The sequence below is a fragment of the Chiloscyllium plagiosum genome, chromosome 17 (genome assembly GCF_004010195.1).
Source record: "Chiloscyllium plagiosum isolate BGI_BamShark_2017 chromosome 17, ASM401019v2, whole genome shotgun sequence".
Taxonomy (NCBI): domain Eukaryota; kingdom Metazoa; phylum Chordata; class Chondrichthyes; order Orectolobiformes; family Hemiscylliidae; genus Chiloscyllium; species Chiloscyllium plagiosum.
Window position 1 is genome coordinate 1,011,194 of NC_057726.1, and position 17,782 is coordinate 1,028,975.

General features: G+C 44.9%; 1 protein-coding gene and 1 long non-coding RNA gene across 3 annotated transcripts in view; one reads left to right on the forward strand and one right to left on the reverse strand.

The window, feature by feature from the left end:
- Nucleotides 1-8,749, reverse strand: part of fbxo31 (F-box protein 31) — a 53,656-nt gene extending 44,907 nt beyond the window's left edge. Inside the window, exons 1-3 of one of the 2 annotated variants that reach the window (XM_043706472.1) lie at nt 8,385-8,749; nt 8,063-8,134; nt 2,640-2,726 (exon numbers count right to left, since the gene is read on the reverse strand). In XM_043706472.1, coding sequence (XP_043562407.1) covers nt 2,640-2,726; nt 8,063-8,134; nt 8,385-8,631 — 406 coding nt within the window. In that variant the 5' untranslated portion in view covers nt 8,632-8,749. The remainder of the gene's footprint in view (nt 1-2,639; nt 2,727-8,062; nt 8,135-8,384) is intronic. The other variant, XM_043706473.1, reaches the window with a different exon arrangement.
- A 377-nt stretch (nt 8,750-9,126) lies between these two features.
- Nucleotides 9,127-17,782, forward strand: part of LOC122558180 — a 38,414-nt gene continuing 29,758 nt past the window's right edge. The window contains exons 1-2 of the long non-coding RNA XR_006314062.1: nt 9,127-9,174; nt 12,827-12,935. This is a non-coding gene — a long non-coding RNA (uncharacterized LOC122558180). The remainder of the gene's footprint in view (nt 9,175-12,826; nt 12,936-17,782) is intronic.

Here is a 17,782-nt window from a genome sequence, read left to right on the forward strand (position 1 = left end):
AGGTCAAGGTGAGGGTGATAGGTCAGACTGGGGTGGGGGCGGAGAGGTCAGGAAGAAGATTGCAGGTTAGGAAGGCAGTGCTGAATTCGATGGATTTGACTGAGACAAGGTGGGGGGGAGGGGAAATGAGGAAACTGGTGAAATCCGAGTTCATTTGTAGAGGGATTGAGTTCCGGAACTGCAATATTATGCTGCAACTATACAAAACGCTAGTGCGGCCACACTTGGAATATTGTGTATAGTTCTGGTCGCCATATTTTGGGAAGGATGTGGGAGCATTGGAATAGGTGCAGAGGAGATTTATCAGGACGTCGCCTGGTCTGGAGGGAAGGTCTTATGAAGAAAGGCCAAGAGACTTGGGTCTGTTCTCACTGGAAAGAAGAAGGCTAAGAGGGGATTTGATAGAGACATACAAGATGATCAGAGGATTAGACAGGGAATACAGTGAAAGACTTTTTCCTCGAATGATGACGTCAGCTTGTACAAGGGGGCATAACTACAAATTGAGGGGTGATAGATTTAAGACAGATGTCAGAGACAGGTTCTTTAGTCAGAGAATGGTAAGGGTGTGATATGCAATACCTGCTAATGTAGTCAACTCAGCCATATTAGGGAGATTTAAACAATCCTTGGATAAGCACATGGATGATTTTGGGACAGTGTTGGGGACGAACTGAGAATAGTTCACAGGTCGGCGCAACATCGAGGGCCGAAGGGCCTGTTCTGCGCTGTATTGTTCTATGTTCTAGCACCTATCGTGCACCCGGAGGAAACCCACACAGACATGGGGTGAATGTGCAAACTCCACGCAGACAGCCACCCAAGGCTGGAATCGAACCAGGCAGCAGTGCTAACCACTGGGTCACCATGCCACCTTTTTTTGAAGCAGAACTTTGAGTATCCCACTAACCATCTAGGTCTGGCTACCCTACCATACAGAAAATCTATGGTAATGCATCCAAATTCCATTCTGCCAACATGCCTGACAGTGAGTAGTCTCTGCTCGATGATGCGAGCATTCTTGAGTCATTTGTCTTTACATCAACAGATAGATTAGATTAGATTAGATTAGATTAGATTACATTACATTACATTACAGTGTGGAAACAGGCCCTTCGGCCCAACAAGTCCACACCGACCCGCCGAAGCGAAATCCACCCATACCCCTATATTTACCCCTTACCTAACACTACGGGCAATTTAGCATGGCCAATTCACCTGACCCTGCACATCTTTTGGACTGTGGGAGGAAACCGGAGCACCCGGAGGAAACCCACGCAGACACGGGGAGAACGTGCAGACTCCACACAGTCAGTCGCCTGAGGCGGGAATTGAACCCGGGTCTCAGGCGCTGTGAGGCAGCAGTGCTAACCACTGTGCCACCGTGCCGCCCAAGATACTATGGAATAATGTTGAAACTTAAACCATCAGATTGTATGGTAATATTTCACAAATTGCACTACAATACAGGCAAGAAATCAATGTTCTCAGGCACACAAAAAAATTAAATGTCACGCATTGAAATAAAAAGGATGGACAGAAAGAAAACGGAGAAAATGTTGCACCCGACCTTTTATTCTCCAATAATTATTTGACTTTCACCCAGCCAACAGTTTTGATCCTTAGTCTAAATCTTTTACCTCAAGTAATCAGCTACAATAGAGTATAGCCTACAACTTTGCATTTTCCTTCAAACCAGATACAAAGAGCCTTTGGGACCAGTCCCAAGAGAAATCAAGGGCATCAAAAGATGGGCAACGAATGCTGGCCTAGCCAATAGCACCAAAGTCCCATGAATGAATCGAGGAGAACTGTGAATATCTGGGACAACACAATATCCAACTTGCACCTCTTCACTGCTCAATCCACTCCCAACCTTATTCTGAGTTAGCTCCCTGCTGATATCCATCTCACTGAGTCAGTTCAGAACTCTTTGGCCTTTTACCTTTCCTAGAGCAATAAACAGCATTTGAACTTAGACTGACAGCACTCAGAGAGAAATAATGCTGCGTATTAACAGGTAAATGTACAGGTTGTCAGTGCAAGGGAGTAGAACATTTAATTTAACAGGTTACAATGAAACAAATTGGCAAAAAGACCTGAAACTTCAAGGAAGGAACTGAAACTTACTTTTCTTCAATGAATGCACCAAAAACACATGCAGACAAATCTGCAGCTCTCAGTAGTGCAGATTGTCAGGTCTTTGCAAATGGTCTCAGCAGTTTTTCCTTGATCTGGGAGGGTGTGGGGATGGAAATTCGTCATGTTACCCCATCCCACTCCCAACTAAAAGCCAGTGATCTTGTTGGGGAAACTGTGTACCTGCTGGAGATGCTCCAATACAGTCCAATAATTTCAAATGATGTGAAAATGGCCAACTAAATGACACATGGGGGACTCTTGGAGAAAGTGAGGACTACAGATGCAGCACATTCTTGATCTGGGGGACTCTGACATCTTGTTACCATACCAGATATTCCTATGGGACAGGAGAATCTTGACATTTCTCTCCTCCACTTCAGTCTTCCAGTTCAAGCCTCCTACTAGCACGGCAGTGAAGAAAGTAGGCACAGGAGACAGACACTTCACTCTCATCATGCAATGTTCCAGTCATTACATCAAATCAACATCATACGTACAGCGAGTATACACATCACGGTGCTCCATGTTTTCGTTGTCAGGAAGCAACTTCACAAATCTTCCTGATTTGAAGCGAGGCTTAATACCTAAATAAACAGGTGAGACCAGGCTTGGAAAGTGTTCCAACAGTGCTCCCAGATCCCCATTCAATCTACTGACAGTCCTTGTATTCAGGACAATTTTAAAACAAACAACCTGACAAATTCAGTTTTACGTGTCAAGATCATTTAGGATTATTCAATTACACCATTCACATCTTTGGCATTCTACAGCATGACAATGCCAACAGTACAAGATTACTGCAACAATTCCCCAAGACTCCTTTGAAAGCACCTTACAACCCAGAAATTCTATCACCTGAAGCTCAAGAGCAGTAGATACATGGGAACACCAACACCACCTGCAAGTTCCCCTCCAAATCCTGACTTGGAAATATATTGCCGTTCCTTCAGTATGGCTAGATCAAAATCCTAGAATGCCTTACCCAAAAGCATTGTGGGTGTCCCTGCACTTGAAGGACTTACAGTAGTTTAAGGCAGCATCTTACCACTACCTACCCTAGGACAATTAAGGATGAGCTGAAAATGTGTTGCTGGAAAAGTGCAGCAGGTCAGGCAGCATCCAAGGGACAGGAGAATCGACGTTTCGGGCATAAGGCCTTCTTCAGGAATGAGGAAAGTGTGTCCAGCAGGCTAAGATAAAAGGTAGGGAGGAGGGACTTGGGGGAGGGGCGTTGGAATTGCGATAGGTGGAGGGAGGTCAAGGGGAGGGTGATAGGCCGGAGTGGGGTGGGGGCGGAGAGGTCAGGAAGAAGATTGCAGGTTAGGAAGGCGGTGCTGAGTTTGAGGTTTAGCAATTACTGCCAATCTAACATCCCACGAATCTCAGGAAAACAAATCTCAAGATTGACCTAAACAGATAGGACATGACTCTTGCTTTGGCTACTCTGTTTGATCTATTTAGTTCAGTCCAACCTGTGTATACAGCAGAGTGGATCAGTACAGGAGGATTTGTTCAATCAGACAAGACATTTGGCCTGCAGAAAATCTTGGCCTCATTAGTTGTTGACTAACTTGTAATATTATGAAATTTTCACCATGACAGGAGAGGATGCTATGATTTACAAAGTTCCAGGTACGGCACAGACTTAAATACAGAGCAGAACTCCTCTACACTGTCCCATCAAACACTCCAAGGACAGGGACAGCACACCTTTCGATACAAGTTAAACCTTTTTCTACTTTTTTTAAACTGAGAGAAAGCCTCCTTAACTCTTAAACTGAAAGTAAAGCTTCTTAAGACACGTACAGCAAGAGGTCAGAACCCAAGTCAGGCTCCATGTGTTGTCATAACAATTTGCCTTAACCATAATTTCTGAAAACAATCACCAATTGCAATAGATTTTACTCGTTTTTTTCCAGCAACTGTCCTTCTGTCTTCTTTGGTTTTGTCCAGTCTGTTGGTGTTCAACCTGCCTGTTTTTCACCGATACTTGATAACAATATACCTATTGACTGAATCACAATTGTTACTGTGCAGAAAGAAGCTATTTGGCCTGTCATGCTCGTCCCAATTCTTCAAACGAGCATCATTACCTACTGCCGAACTCCTGTTTTTTTTCCCATACCCTTGCTCAACATTTCTATCCAAATAACCATCTAATGCTTCTTGAACCTGCCTCCAGTACATTTACAGGCAATGCATTCCACACCCAATAACTCACTGAGTGAAAAAGGTTTTTCCCGACATCACCCTTGCTTCTTTTGTACATTACTTTAAATCCACGCGATCTAGTTGTTGTTTCTTTATGAGCAGGAACAGCTTCTCTCTATCCACCCAGCTCATGATTCTGAAAACTTTAACAAATTTCTTCACAATTACCTTTCCTCAAAGGAGAACAGTCCCAATGTCTTCAACCCCTCCTCATAATTCAAGTTTCTCACTCCTGAAACCATTCTTGTAAATCATTTCTATACTCTTTCCAATGCATTCAAATCTTTCCCAAAATGTGACAAATATTTCAGCTGAGGTCTAAGTATCTTATACAAGCTCAACAGCACTCTGCTCTTGTACTCTATGTTTCTGTTAACAAAGCCAAGGACAGCGTATACTCATTTTTAAGCTGCTTCTCTGAGAATGTGTACAGGGTATAAGCAGGTAGGGAGAGAGTTAAGCTCAGAGTTTTATGAAACAAGAGGTTCAGCTGAGCACGACTCAGATCAGATAAGAACTTGCATTTAACAATGAGGTGCTGGAGGCAAGGGTACTGGGTTAACGAGGTGGAAAAGCATTTATTATGTAGAGTCATTTAACGATATTGGAAGCATTCAGTATGTAAGGTAAGTTTAACAAGGTAAAAAGTATTCATTATGTGAGACCAGTTAAGATTAAGAACATTTATTGTGTAACAGCAGATGGCTTAATCTTTACTATTGACACTCGCTGATTGTAATGGTTACCCAATTAATATGTATGTTGACTTATCTGGATACTCCTCCCTCTAAAATGACTATATAATTCATTAAGAAACTGTTCTTCCAGAGTAGACCGTGAACTCCTGTCTCTGTGCACATGGGCGATCATTCTCTCTCCCTCCAGGGCGCGGAATAAAGATGAAGGTAAAACTGAGCACTTTGCTTCGACTAAAGGTTGACATGTCCACCTGTCCTGCCAAATTCAATGATCTGTGCATCCCCTTTGGAATTGTATCCATGATTTTATCTTTTGATGTTCATTTTATGAAGATAAAGTACAACATCTCACACTTCTCTGCACTGAACCTCATCTGCTACCCACTGACCCACTTCAACACTTGTCAGACAGGAGGAAAATCAACGTTTCGGGCAAAAGTCAGTTACACCACTCTCCACCTCTGCCTCTGCTACATTGATGACTGCATCAGCGCCACCTTGTGCTCCCACGAGAAGGTTGAGTAGTTCATCAACTTCACCAAAACATGCCACCCTGACCTTAAATCTTAAATTCACCAGGACCGTCTTTGACACCTCCCTCCTCTTCCTGGACCTCTCAATCTCCATCAATGACGATGAACTTAACACTGACATTGTTTTTTACAAACCCACCGACTCCCATACCTACCTACCTGGATTACACCTCTTCCCATCCTACCTCCTGCAAAAATGCTATCCCGTATTCCCAATTCCTCAGCCTCTGCCATATCTGCTCCCAGGAGGACCAGTTCACTACATTACACACCAGATGGCCTACTCCTTTAAAGACCGTAATTTCCCGTCCCACGTGGTTGAAGATACCCTCCAACATATCTCATCCACTTCCCACACCTCCGCCCGCAACAAGGACAGAAACCCCCGGTCCTCACCTTCCACCCTACCAACCTCCGCATAAACCATTTCCGCCACCTTCAAATGGACCCCACCACCAGGGATATACTTCCCTCCCCACCCCCTTCCGCAAAGACCGTTTCCTCCATGACTACCTGGTCAGGTCCACACCCCAACAACCCACCCTCCCGTCCTGGCACCTTCCACTGCCACCGCAGGAATTGCAAAACCTGCGCCCGCACCTCCCCCCTCACCTCTATCCAAGGCCCCAAAGGAGTCTTCTAAATCCATCAAAGTTTCACCTGCACACCCACCAATGCCATTTATTGTATCCATTGCTCCCAATGAGGTCTCCTTTACATTGGGGAGACTGGAAGTCTTCTCACAGAGTGCTTCAGGGAACATCTCCGGGACACCCGCACCAATCAACTCCACCACCCTGTGGCCCAACATTTCAACTCCCCCTCCCACTCTGCCCCACCCCCCTCCCATTTATCTCTCCACCCCAGAGGCGCTCTGCCTCATTCCCAATGTAGGGTTTTTGCACCAAACGTCGATTTTCCTGCTCCTTCGATGCTGCCTGACCTACTGTGCTTTTCCAGCACCACTCTAATCTAGACTCTGATCTCCAGCATCTACAATCCTCACTTTTGCCCACTTCATAACTTGTCAATGACCTTTTGGAATTCTAGATTGTCCTCTTCACATTTACAATTCTTCCAATGTCGTCATCTGCAAACTTTGAAATTGCCCCCTGTGCAGCAAGATCCAAATCACTAACCTATCTAGAAAAGCAGTAGTCCCAATACCGACCTCTGAGGAACGCCACTAAATATCTATCCCCAGGTGAAAACTATCCATGAAACATTACTGTATCACTCAGCCAATTGGTATATCAATATCACTACTGCCCTTTTATACATGAGTGAAAACTTTCCTCAATGCAGCACTGTATCAAATGCCTTTTAGAAATTCAGGTGTGCAAGTATTGTCAGCATTATCCTTGAGTCCGTTACCTCTTCAAAAAACTCCAGAAACTTAGTGAAACATAATTTCCCCATAATTCCCCATGAATTTCATCTGGTCCCAATACCTTGCCAGTTTTAAGTACCAACAGAGAAAATGCTGGAAAATCTCAGCAGGTCTGGCAGCATCTGTAAGGAGAGAAAAGAGCTGACATTGCGGGTCTAATTGACCCTTTGTCAAAGCAAAGAAAGCTTTGACAAAGGGTCAGTTAGACTCGAAACGGCAGCTCTTTTCTCTCCTTACAGATGCTGCCAGACCTGCTGAGATTTTCCAGCATTTTCTTTTTTGGTTTCAGATTCCAGCACACGCAGTAATTTGCTTTTATTAAGTACCAACAGTTTACCCAAAACTTCTGTATTAATTTTGAAAGCCTCTAGTGACACAGTTTCTTCCTCTGTCAGTGTGACCTGGACAGCATCCTCTTTTGTAAAGAGGGTCTTGGTTATACCCATTGTAATTTCATCAGGGCTCTTTTTTTAAAAAAGTTTTTTTTAGATTCCCTACAGTGTGGAAACAGGCCCTTTGGCCCAACAAGCCCATACCGACCCTCTGAACAGAAACCCAGCCAGACCCATTTCCCTCTGACTAAAGCAACAAACACTATGGGCAATTTAGCATGGCCAATTCACCTGACCTGCACATCTTTGGTCTGCGAGAAGAAATTGGAGCACCTGGCAGAAACCCACAGGTAGAATGTGCAAACTTCACACAGACCGTTGCCAGAGGCTGGAATCAAACCTAGTCCCTGGTGCTGTGAGGCAGCAGTGCTAACCACTGAGCCAACCCATGGCTTCCTATGTTACAGCCAATCTGGAGGATTCAGTTTACAGGAACTATAGCTGGAACATTGTCTCATCTCTGGGAAATTGCATGTTCCAACCAATAAAAAGGGTACAAGCTCAATGCCCAATAGCTCCATATCAGTGCCCTCATCCAGGAGCAGCAGCAGCCTCCCAGCCTCCTCGTCAGTTCAACCCTGCTCCTCAACTGGGAAATCCCCATATAAGACATCTCTGAACAAATCAAAGAGGCAGCTCCAAACTGTGAGAAATTTGCAGAGAAATCAATGTTTAAGAAAAGATAATGCTACTTACGTTTGATGTACAAATCACGACAGGCGATTCCTACCATCTCCAAACGCCGCTGGTTTTCTGAAACTCCATATTCTACGATAGAAACCATTTACTCAGATGTGTCAAAATTGTCTAAAGGTATCCACTTGTTTTCTCACTTATCACCGCAGGTTTCCCCAGCCCATCCCCAGCTTCTGTCACCATCCCAACCTGAGCTCTTCACAACCCCCTACAACATAGTGTGCCTCCCCCGCTAGTGACCAACCTGCCCCACATACCCCCCGCCTGGGCCCGACTGATCGGCCCCTCCCAACCCAGCAGCTCCCCCGCCCCTCACCCTCACCCAGGCGGCAGCGCCTTCTCCAGATGGTGTCCGTGTTGAGGATTTGATGAAATTTCTTGCAGGCGGCAGCCAAGCTGGGCAGGCTCACCCCGGGGAGGAAGCAGAAAATCTCAACCAGCAGCTCAGGGGGAAGGTCCAGGAGGTTCCGGGGCCTCCCCGGTCCAGAGGCCGAGGCTCGACCTTCAACACAGGCTGTGGTTGAGGAGGTAGACGGTCCCGGGCCCGTTGCTACTGCCCTCTGCTCCATCACCGGTCGACCTGGGGGAGCGCGCCCGCCTGTAACGGCAATACATCACCGCCACCGTAAGCGTGCATATCCATGGCGCCATTACATCATCACCTACGGGACTGCGCATGCCCATACCACGGGTATGCACGGACCTGGAAGTGATGCCATTACATCATCACTTCCAGGTCCGTGCATACCCGTGGAGCCATTACATCATCACCTACGGGACTGCGCATGCCCATAGCGCCATTACATCATCACCTCCAGGTCAGCGCATACCCGTGGCGCCATTACATCATCACCTCCGGGACCGCGCATGCCCGTAACCCCATTACATTATCACTTCCAGGACCGCGCATGCCCGTAGCGTCATTACATCATCTACTCCAGGACCGCGCATGCCCGTAGCCCCATTACGTTATAACCTCCGTGAGCGCGGACGCCCGTGGCGCCATTACGCCATCGCCTCCGTGGCCGCGCACGCCCGTGGCGCCATTACGTCGTCGCCTCTGTGGCCGCGCACGTCCGTAGCGCCATACATCATTGTAACCGTACGATGAGGTGAGTCATTGCGCAAACTCTGAGTAGTTCCCGCTCTTTTTCAGGTGTTGTCGCCATGAGCAGCTGAAGTGTGTCTGGTCCATGCCTTATGCAATGCTGCACCTACAGAGGTAGTGCAGATGATTAAGAACATCGAAGGGGATGTAGGCAAGGAGGCAGTACGAAACAAACGCAGCCAAAGAACTGCCAATGCTGAAATTTAGACATTACTCAGCGGCTTGGCAGCGAAAACAGTTAGTATTTATGCCCAATGACCCTCGTTCAGGACGACAGTACTGTTTAACTGGAAAAACATGATGCTGTCTGTCCCTTCGTGAAAGAATGGCCATTCCAAACAGTCCTTAGAGCCAAATGAGATGTATCTGAGGGAAGTAATGAAATAACATAGTGGAGACACACGTTCAGTTTACAATTCTCTTTCTTTACTACGCCATAGAGAATTGAACAAAACTCTACCATTCACGTTAGACGCTTTTCCAAAACTACAGACTATAAGTCAATTTAAACTCAATGCAGAATATTTGTCAGAAACAATAATTCCATGGAATATTAACAGTTACTTGGATAAAATGTGGATTAAGTAAAGCCACTCTGTCAAAGGAATGACCTGGAGATGCTGTGTTGAACTAGGGTGGACAAAGTCAGAAATCACACTGCAGTTATAGTCCAACAGGTTAATTTAAAGTGATAAGCTTTCAGAGTGCTGCTCCTTCGTCAGGTGATAGTTTGAGTCAAATGTTGACAGTCTGAATAACAAGTCTTTATAGGTAATCATGATTTGGAGATTCTGGTGTTGGACTGGTGTGTACAAAGTTAAAAATCACACAACGCCAGGTTATAGTCCAGCAGGTTTAATTGGAAACACTAGCTTTCGGAGCGCTGCTCCTTCAGGTGGTTATGGAGTACATGATTCTAAGACACAGAATTTATAGCAGAAGTTTACAGTGTGATGTAACTGAAATTATACATTGAAAAATACTTGGATTGTTTAAGTCTCTCATCTGTTAGAATGACCATGTTAGTTTCACTTCTTTCAAAAGTAAATTGCAAAACTGTTTTTAAAATTACATTCTCTAGTGAACTTTAACAATTGGTGTCAGTCCAGATAATGTATTGAAGGTGTTAGCCCCCTGTGTGCTGCTGTCTGTACCATAATGTTTAGACTGATTCTAATCTAAAAAATGAATTAATAGAATCTTACATGGATCCATGCAGTTTTTGAGCGAAGTAAAATGTAACTCTGCAAGTACAAATTCACCTCACAGTCGTATATGTGTATGTGTGTGTGTGTGTGTTTAGGGGTGGGGGGGGAGTTGTGATGTCTGTTACAGTATATGTGTGATTGTAAAGGGGTGTAAGTCTGTGAGTGTGTCTGTCTGTGTGTAGGAGTGCCTGTGTGTGTATGGGAGTGTCTGTGTGTTTGTATAGTGCAATGAGGTCACCTGTACTGTGTGATGAACCAAAGGTCCCGGTTGAGGCCATCCCTATGGGTACCGCACTTCACTATCAGCCTCTGCTCGGCCACTTTTTCTGCTGCCTGTCCCGAAGTCTGCCTTGGAGGATGGTCACCCGAAGGTCCGAGGTCGAATGTCCCAGGATCAAACCCGGAGTTCGATCCCACTATCAAACTCAGCATGGAATACTCTCTACTGTCTGTCTCATTCTTGGACACATGCATCTCCACCAAGAATGGGCACCTCAGCACCTCACTCTACTGCAAACCCACGGATAACCTCACAATGCTACACTTCTCAAGCTTCCACCCAAAACATATTAAAACAGACATCCCCTATGGACAAGCCCTACGCGTACACTGGATCTGTTCAGATGAGGAGGAACATGATGGGCACCTGGAAGTACTCATAAGAACGGAGTACAATGCTCAACTCATCGACTACCAGTTCCGATGTGCCACAGCAAGGAACCGTAATGACCTCCTCAGGAGACAGACACATGCTGCAACCGACAGGGTACCCTTCGTTGTCCAGTACTTCCCAGGAGCCGAAAAACTACGCCATGTTCTTCATGGTCTGCAACACATTATCAATGAGGATGAGCACCTCGCCAAGACCTTCCCCACACTTCCACTGGTTGCCTTTAAACAACAACCAAACCTCAAACAGATCATTGTTCATAGCAAACTGCCCGGCTTTCAGGACAACTCCATGCAACCCTGTCATGGTAGACTCTGCAAGACGTGTCCCAGATTCCATTAGGAGTGGGGACACCTCCCACCATGTACATGGCAGGTACTCAGCCAACATTGTCTGTCCCATACGCTGCAGGCAAAGATGCCCTGAGGCATGGTACATTGGTGAAATCGAGCAAAGGCTACAGCAACGGATGAATGGGCATCGCACAACAATCAACACACAGGTGTGTTCCCTCCTAGTTGGAGAACACTTCAGTGGTCCAAGACATTCGACCGCAGACCTTCGGGTGACCATCCTCCAAAGGCAGACTTCGGGACAGGCAGCAGCGAAAAGTGGCCGAGCAGAGGCTGATAGCTAAGTGCGGTACCCATAAGGATGGCACAACTGGGACCTTGGGTTCATGTCACACTACAGGTGACTTCATTGCACTATACACACTCATAGACATTCCCACACAGGCACACTCCTACAGACACACACTCCCACATGCACCCTCTCACAAACTGAGAGTCCTTTACACTCACACACACACATATCCTCTCTCTCCCAGACACCCACAACCTCCCCACTGCAACCACCCCCCCCCCCCCCCCCCCCCCCCCNACACACACACACACACACACACACATATACGTTTGTGGGGTGAATTTGTACTTGCAGAGTTACATTTTGCTTCACTCAAAAACTGCATGGATCCATGTAAGATTCTGTTAATTCATTTTTTAGATTAGAATCAGTCTAAGCATTAAGGCACAGACAGCAGCACACAGGGGCCTAACACCTTCAATACATTATCTGGGCTGACACCAATTGTTAAAGTTAATCTGAGAAAGTAACTTTGAAAAAAAAGTTTTGCAATTTACATATGAAAGAAGTGAAACTTACATGGTCATTCTAACAGATGAGAGATTTAACAAACAATCCAGGTATTTTTCAATGTATAATTTCAGTTACATCACACTGTAAACTTTTGCTATAAATTCTGTGTCTTAGAATCGTGTACTCCACAACCACCTGATAAAGGAGCAGCACTCCGAATACTAGTGCTTCCAATTAAACCTGTTGGACTATAACCTGGTGTTGTGTGATTTTTAACTTTGCCAGTAATCAAGAGTGACAATAGATTAATATAAACGGTGTGAGTAAAGTGTCAACAGCTGACTAACAAGTGAAGGAATGACATATGAACTGAATAATTACAGCAAAGTTATAATTACAAGTAAACAGAAGTAAGATGGCATTAGAGACCAAACAAATGGCTGGAATAACATGAGTTGCAGGCGAGGATCTGACCAAGTAGGAAGTAATCAAAAACTACAAACTAATAAGTTAGATAATCACAAGTAATCAAGGTAATGATGTAAAAACAGAACAATAAGGAAACTTTTACAAACACAGAATGGTATGGTGGAATTACATGTAGTGCGACATGAACCCAAAGTCAGAATTGAGGCTGTCCTCATTTGTGCAGAATTTGACTATCAGTTTCTGCTCAGCAGTTCTGCGTTGTTGGGCATCTGGAAGGCCACCTTGGAGGACGCTTACCCGAAGATCGGAGACTGAATGTCCTTGATCGCTGAATTGTTCCCTGACTATGAGAGATGCCTGGTAATTGTTGTGCATTGTCAGTTTATACGTTGTCTTAGTGTCTGCATGGTCTCACCGATATACCATTCCTTGGGGCATCCTTTCCTGCAGCGTATGAGCTGGACAACATTAGCCGAATCACATGAGTATGTACCGTGTATCTGGTGGGTGCTGTTCCCACATGCGATGGTAGTATCCATGTCGATGATCTGACATGTCTTGCAGAAGTTGCTGTGGCAGTGATGTGTGGTATCGTGGTTGCCGTTCTCCTGAAGGCTGGATAGTTTGCTACAAATGATGGCCTGTTTGAGGTTAGGCAGGTGTTTGAAGACTAGTATTAGATGTATAGTCATGAAAAGACTATAGATCACAAACCCACTCAAGCCAACCTACAACACAGATTACGCTGAGAGAGACTCTGACTTCGCATCTCTCACACACTTCTCAACTATTTCGTACACCAGCTTTACAACAGGCATCACGACCTTGACACCAAGATAGAGTCCATATTCCCAGCTCGCACTCAGCTATGAGATACTGCCATGCAGATAAGACAATGAAACTACACTACCTACATGCAGACCAAGAACAGGAAACTTCAGAAACTTGGCATGACCATCAGCATCTGCTATGTGTTTACCCACTCACTGAACTTGTCTAAAGCACTCTTACTCCTCTTTGCATTCTCCTCCCACCTCTCAATCCTGCCCAATTTTACATCACGAGCAAACTTGGAAATGTGGCATTTGGTTCTCTTATCCAGGTCCTTTACATATATCGTGAATAGGTAGGGGCCAAGCACTGTTTTTTTGGCACTGCCTGCTATTCTGACAAAGATCCATTTCCCATTCTGTATTTCCTGTCTGTTATCTAATTCTCTATCCATACTAATATATTATTCCCTATCCCATATGCTTTAACTTTGTCCACTAACCTCTTTTCAGGGACTTTATCAAACGCCTTCTGAAAATCCAAATATACCACATAGTAATTAATCCTATCCATTGATTCAATAGATAGAAATGTTTACTGACTAATATTCTTTTTGGTCTTTTTATTAAGTCATGGAATGAGGGTGTTGCAGGCTAGGTCAGCATTTATTGCCCATCCAAGAGGGCAGTTAACAGTCAACCACATTGCTGTGGGTACGAAGTCAAATGTAGGCCAGACCAGGGGTAAATATGGCAATTTCCTTCTCTAAAGGACATTAGCGAATCAGATGGGTTTTTCTGACAATTGACAATGGATTTATAGTCATCATTAGACTCTTAATTCCAGTGCCAGAGTCATGAGTATCTCTGAGCGGTTACAGGGCATCCTGAAATGAGAGAGTAAATAGACAGAAGTCAATGTCCATATTGGCAGAAATGACTTGGGTAGGAAGAATGAGAAGATCCTGCAATGACAATTCAGAGAGTTAGGTAGTAAACTAAAAATCAGGAGCTCCAGGGTAGTAATTTTAGGATTACTCCCCATGCCACATACTACTGAGGCTAGGAATAGAGATAGAGTATAATTGAGCAGGTGGCTAAAGAGCTGATTTGGAGAGGACTTCAGATATGTGGATCTTTGGGATGTCTTCTAGGGAAGGTGCGACCTATACAAGCAGGACTGGTTTCACCTGAACTGGAGGGGCACCAATATCCTGGCAGGGAAGTTTGATAATGCCACTTGGGAGGGTTTAAACCAGTGTGGCAATGGGTGGGTGGGAACCAGAGCAGCAGGTCAGTAAGTATAGAGTCAATAGCAAGGAAACAGACCCTTAGGTCCAACTCGTCCAAGCTGACCAAGTTTCCCAAACTAAACCAGCCCCACTTGCCTGTGATTGGCCCATATCCCTCTAAACCTTTCCTATTCATGTACTTGTCCAAATTTCTTTTAAATGTTGTAACTGCATCTGTATCTAGCACTTCTAGCAGTTCATTCCACAAACTTTCTCTACGAAAAACTTGCCTCTCAAATCCCTTTTAATTCTTTCTCCTCTCACCTTAAAAGTACGCCCTCTAGTTTTGAACTTGCCTGCCCTAGGGAGAGTTTGCCTGCTCTAGTTTGGGAGAGTGGTCCAGGAAATGGCTGATGGAATTCAATGTGAGCAAATGCGAGGTCTTGCACTTTGGAAAAAAGAATACAAGCATGGACTACTTTCTAAACGGTGAGAAAATTCATAAAGCCAAAGTACAGAGGGATCTAGGAGTGCTAGTTGAGGATTCTCTAAAGGTAAACATGCAGGTTGAGTCCGTGATTAAGAAAGCGAATGCAATGTTGTCAATTATCTCAAGAAGGTTGGAATATAAAAGCACAGAAACTTACAAGATAATACATGGCTTGGAGAGGGTGGACGCTAGGAAATTGTTTCCGTTAGGCGAGGAGACTAGGACCCGTGGACACAGCCTTAGAATTAGAGGGGGTAAATTCAGAACAGAAATGCAGAGATATTTCTTCAGCCAGAGAGTGGTGGGCCTGTGGAATTCATTGCCGCGTAGTGCAGTGGAGGCTGTGACGCTAAATGTCTTCAAGGCAGAGATTGATAAATTCTTGATGTCACAAGGAATTAAGGGCTATGGGGAGAATGCGGGTAAGCCATGATTGGGCTTATGCCCGAAACGTCGATTCTCCTGATGGTTGGCTGCTGCCTGACCTGCTGCGCTTTTCCAGCAACACATTTTAACCTCTGATCTCCAGCATCTGCAGACCTCACTTTCTCCTCATCAGCCATGATCGAATGGCAGAGTGGATCGATGGGCCGAATGGCCTTACTTCCACTCCTGTGTCTTATGGTCTTAAGTATCCTCATCCTTATTGATGGAAGGGCCTAACACATTAGTACAAATGATAAGGCTGAAGCATTTACAATAGTCTTCAGCCAGAAGTGCCAAGTAGATAATCATCTGGGCAGCCTCCAGAGGCTCCCAAGATCACAGGTGCCAGTATTCTGACAATTAATTACAGATGGAGTGAATCAAAACGTTGGCGAAAGGCAACAACTATTGAAAAGGCTGTGCACCCTGATAACATTTTTTAATTATGCGGAGGTGCCGGTGTTGGACTGGGGTGGACAAAGTTAAATATAACTTTACTCACATCCACCACTTCCTCAGGAAGTTCATTCCACGTGTGAACCACCCTCTATTTAAAAAAATGTGCCCCATGTTGTTTTTAAATCTCTGTGTTCTCACCTTAAAAATATGCTCCCTCATCTTGAAATCCTCTATCCCAGGGAAAAGACATGTGCTATTAACTCTATCTCTCACCGCACAACCCCCCCCCCCCCCCCCCCCCCCCCCCCCCGTAAACCTCTGTAAGGTAACCTCTCAATCTCCTACACTCCAGTGAAAAAAGTCCCAGCCTTTCCAGCCTTTCTTTATCATTTAAACGTCCCATAACTGCAACATCCTGGTACATTTTTTCTGAGCCCTCTCTACATTAATAATATCCTTCCCTCAGTCAATCCATTTTCAACTTCTAATGGCCCCTATTATTAGGTTTTTTTCTCCCGGCTCACCATTATCCATCCCTTTGTTTGTCCAACTGCTGATCTCTCGCTCTCCATGGGCTCCATCTCCACCTCTTGTTCATTCACTGCCCTTCACAAAGCCACACCGTCTTCTGCACATATACCACCTTTTCCTAGATACAGTCAGTTTTGAAGAAGGGTCATTATAACCAAAACATTGACTCAGCTTTCCATCCATAAGTGCTGCCGGACCTGCTGCAATTCCCCATCATTTTTACATAGGGAATGTGCTGGGTGGAGTTAAGGCAAATATTAATTATTGTCATATTGTAAGACAAAGCAGGCTCTGCTCCATCTCTATACCTTTTGTGTCTTTGCCATCTCTTTGAAAAAACACAAAGGCTCAACTGGCCAAAGGTCTCTTGTAACATCACACATGGTTTGGCCAGGATTTCACATCCATTGTCATTGGATACAAATGGCAAGATCAGAAGGATGGGTTACACAAGAATATGACTTACCCTGGTCAAATCTAGAAGATGTTAAGTGGACAGCAGGGGAATCATTTTAGGATGGGAGAGATCACACAGCAGGACATGTGTTCCAATTCCAAAGCTCCCACATCCTCAGACAAATATGTCAGTCATCTGGACAGGGAAGATCGGAGAGGCTAGAGTTACCGGATTGAATCCAATGCCGACAGCTGGAAGAGGTCAGGAATGTGTATGGGCATAACACATTCCAACATGCTGACATCAAGCAATAACCATTTAGCACAGAGTGACCATGAAATTTCAGTGGACTTACCCTATTTGCCTACTTCAGTAGACTTGATCGCTGCTAGCTGAGCATCTCAGTTCAAATTGGGCAGTAACTGTAAGAAGAGGCTAATAAATTTGAGACAATAAATAATATTTGGTTTGTACATAGAACATAAAACAGTACAGCACAGAACAGGCCCTTCAGCCCACAATGTTGTGCCGACCATTGATCCTCATGTATGCACCCTCAAATTTCTGTGACCATATGCATGTCCAGCAGTCTCTTAAATGTCCCCAATGACCTTGCTTCCACAACTGCTGCTGGCAACCCATTCCATGCTCTCACAACTCTCTGTGTAAAGAACCCGCCTCTAACATCCCCTCTATACTTTCCTCCAACCAGTTTAAAACTATGACCCCTCGTGTTAGCCATTTCTGCCCTGGGAAATAGTCTCTGACTATTGACTCTATCTATGCCTCTCATTATCTTGTATACCTCAATTAAGTCCCCTCTCCTCCTCCTTTTCTCCAATGGAAAAAAGTCTAAGCTCAGTCAACCTCTCTTCATAAGACAAGCCCTCCAGTCCAGGCAGCATCCAGGTAAACCTGCTCTGAACCCTCTCCAAAGCATCCACATCTCTCCTATAATAGGG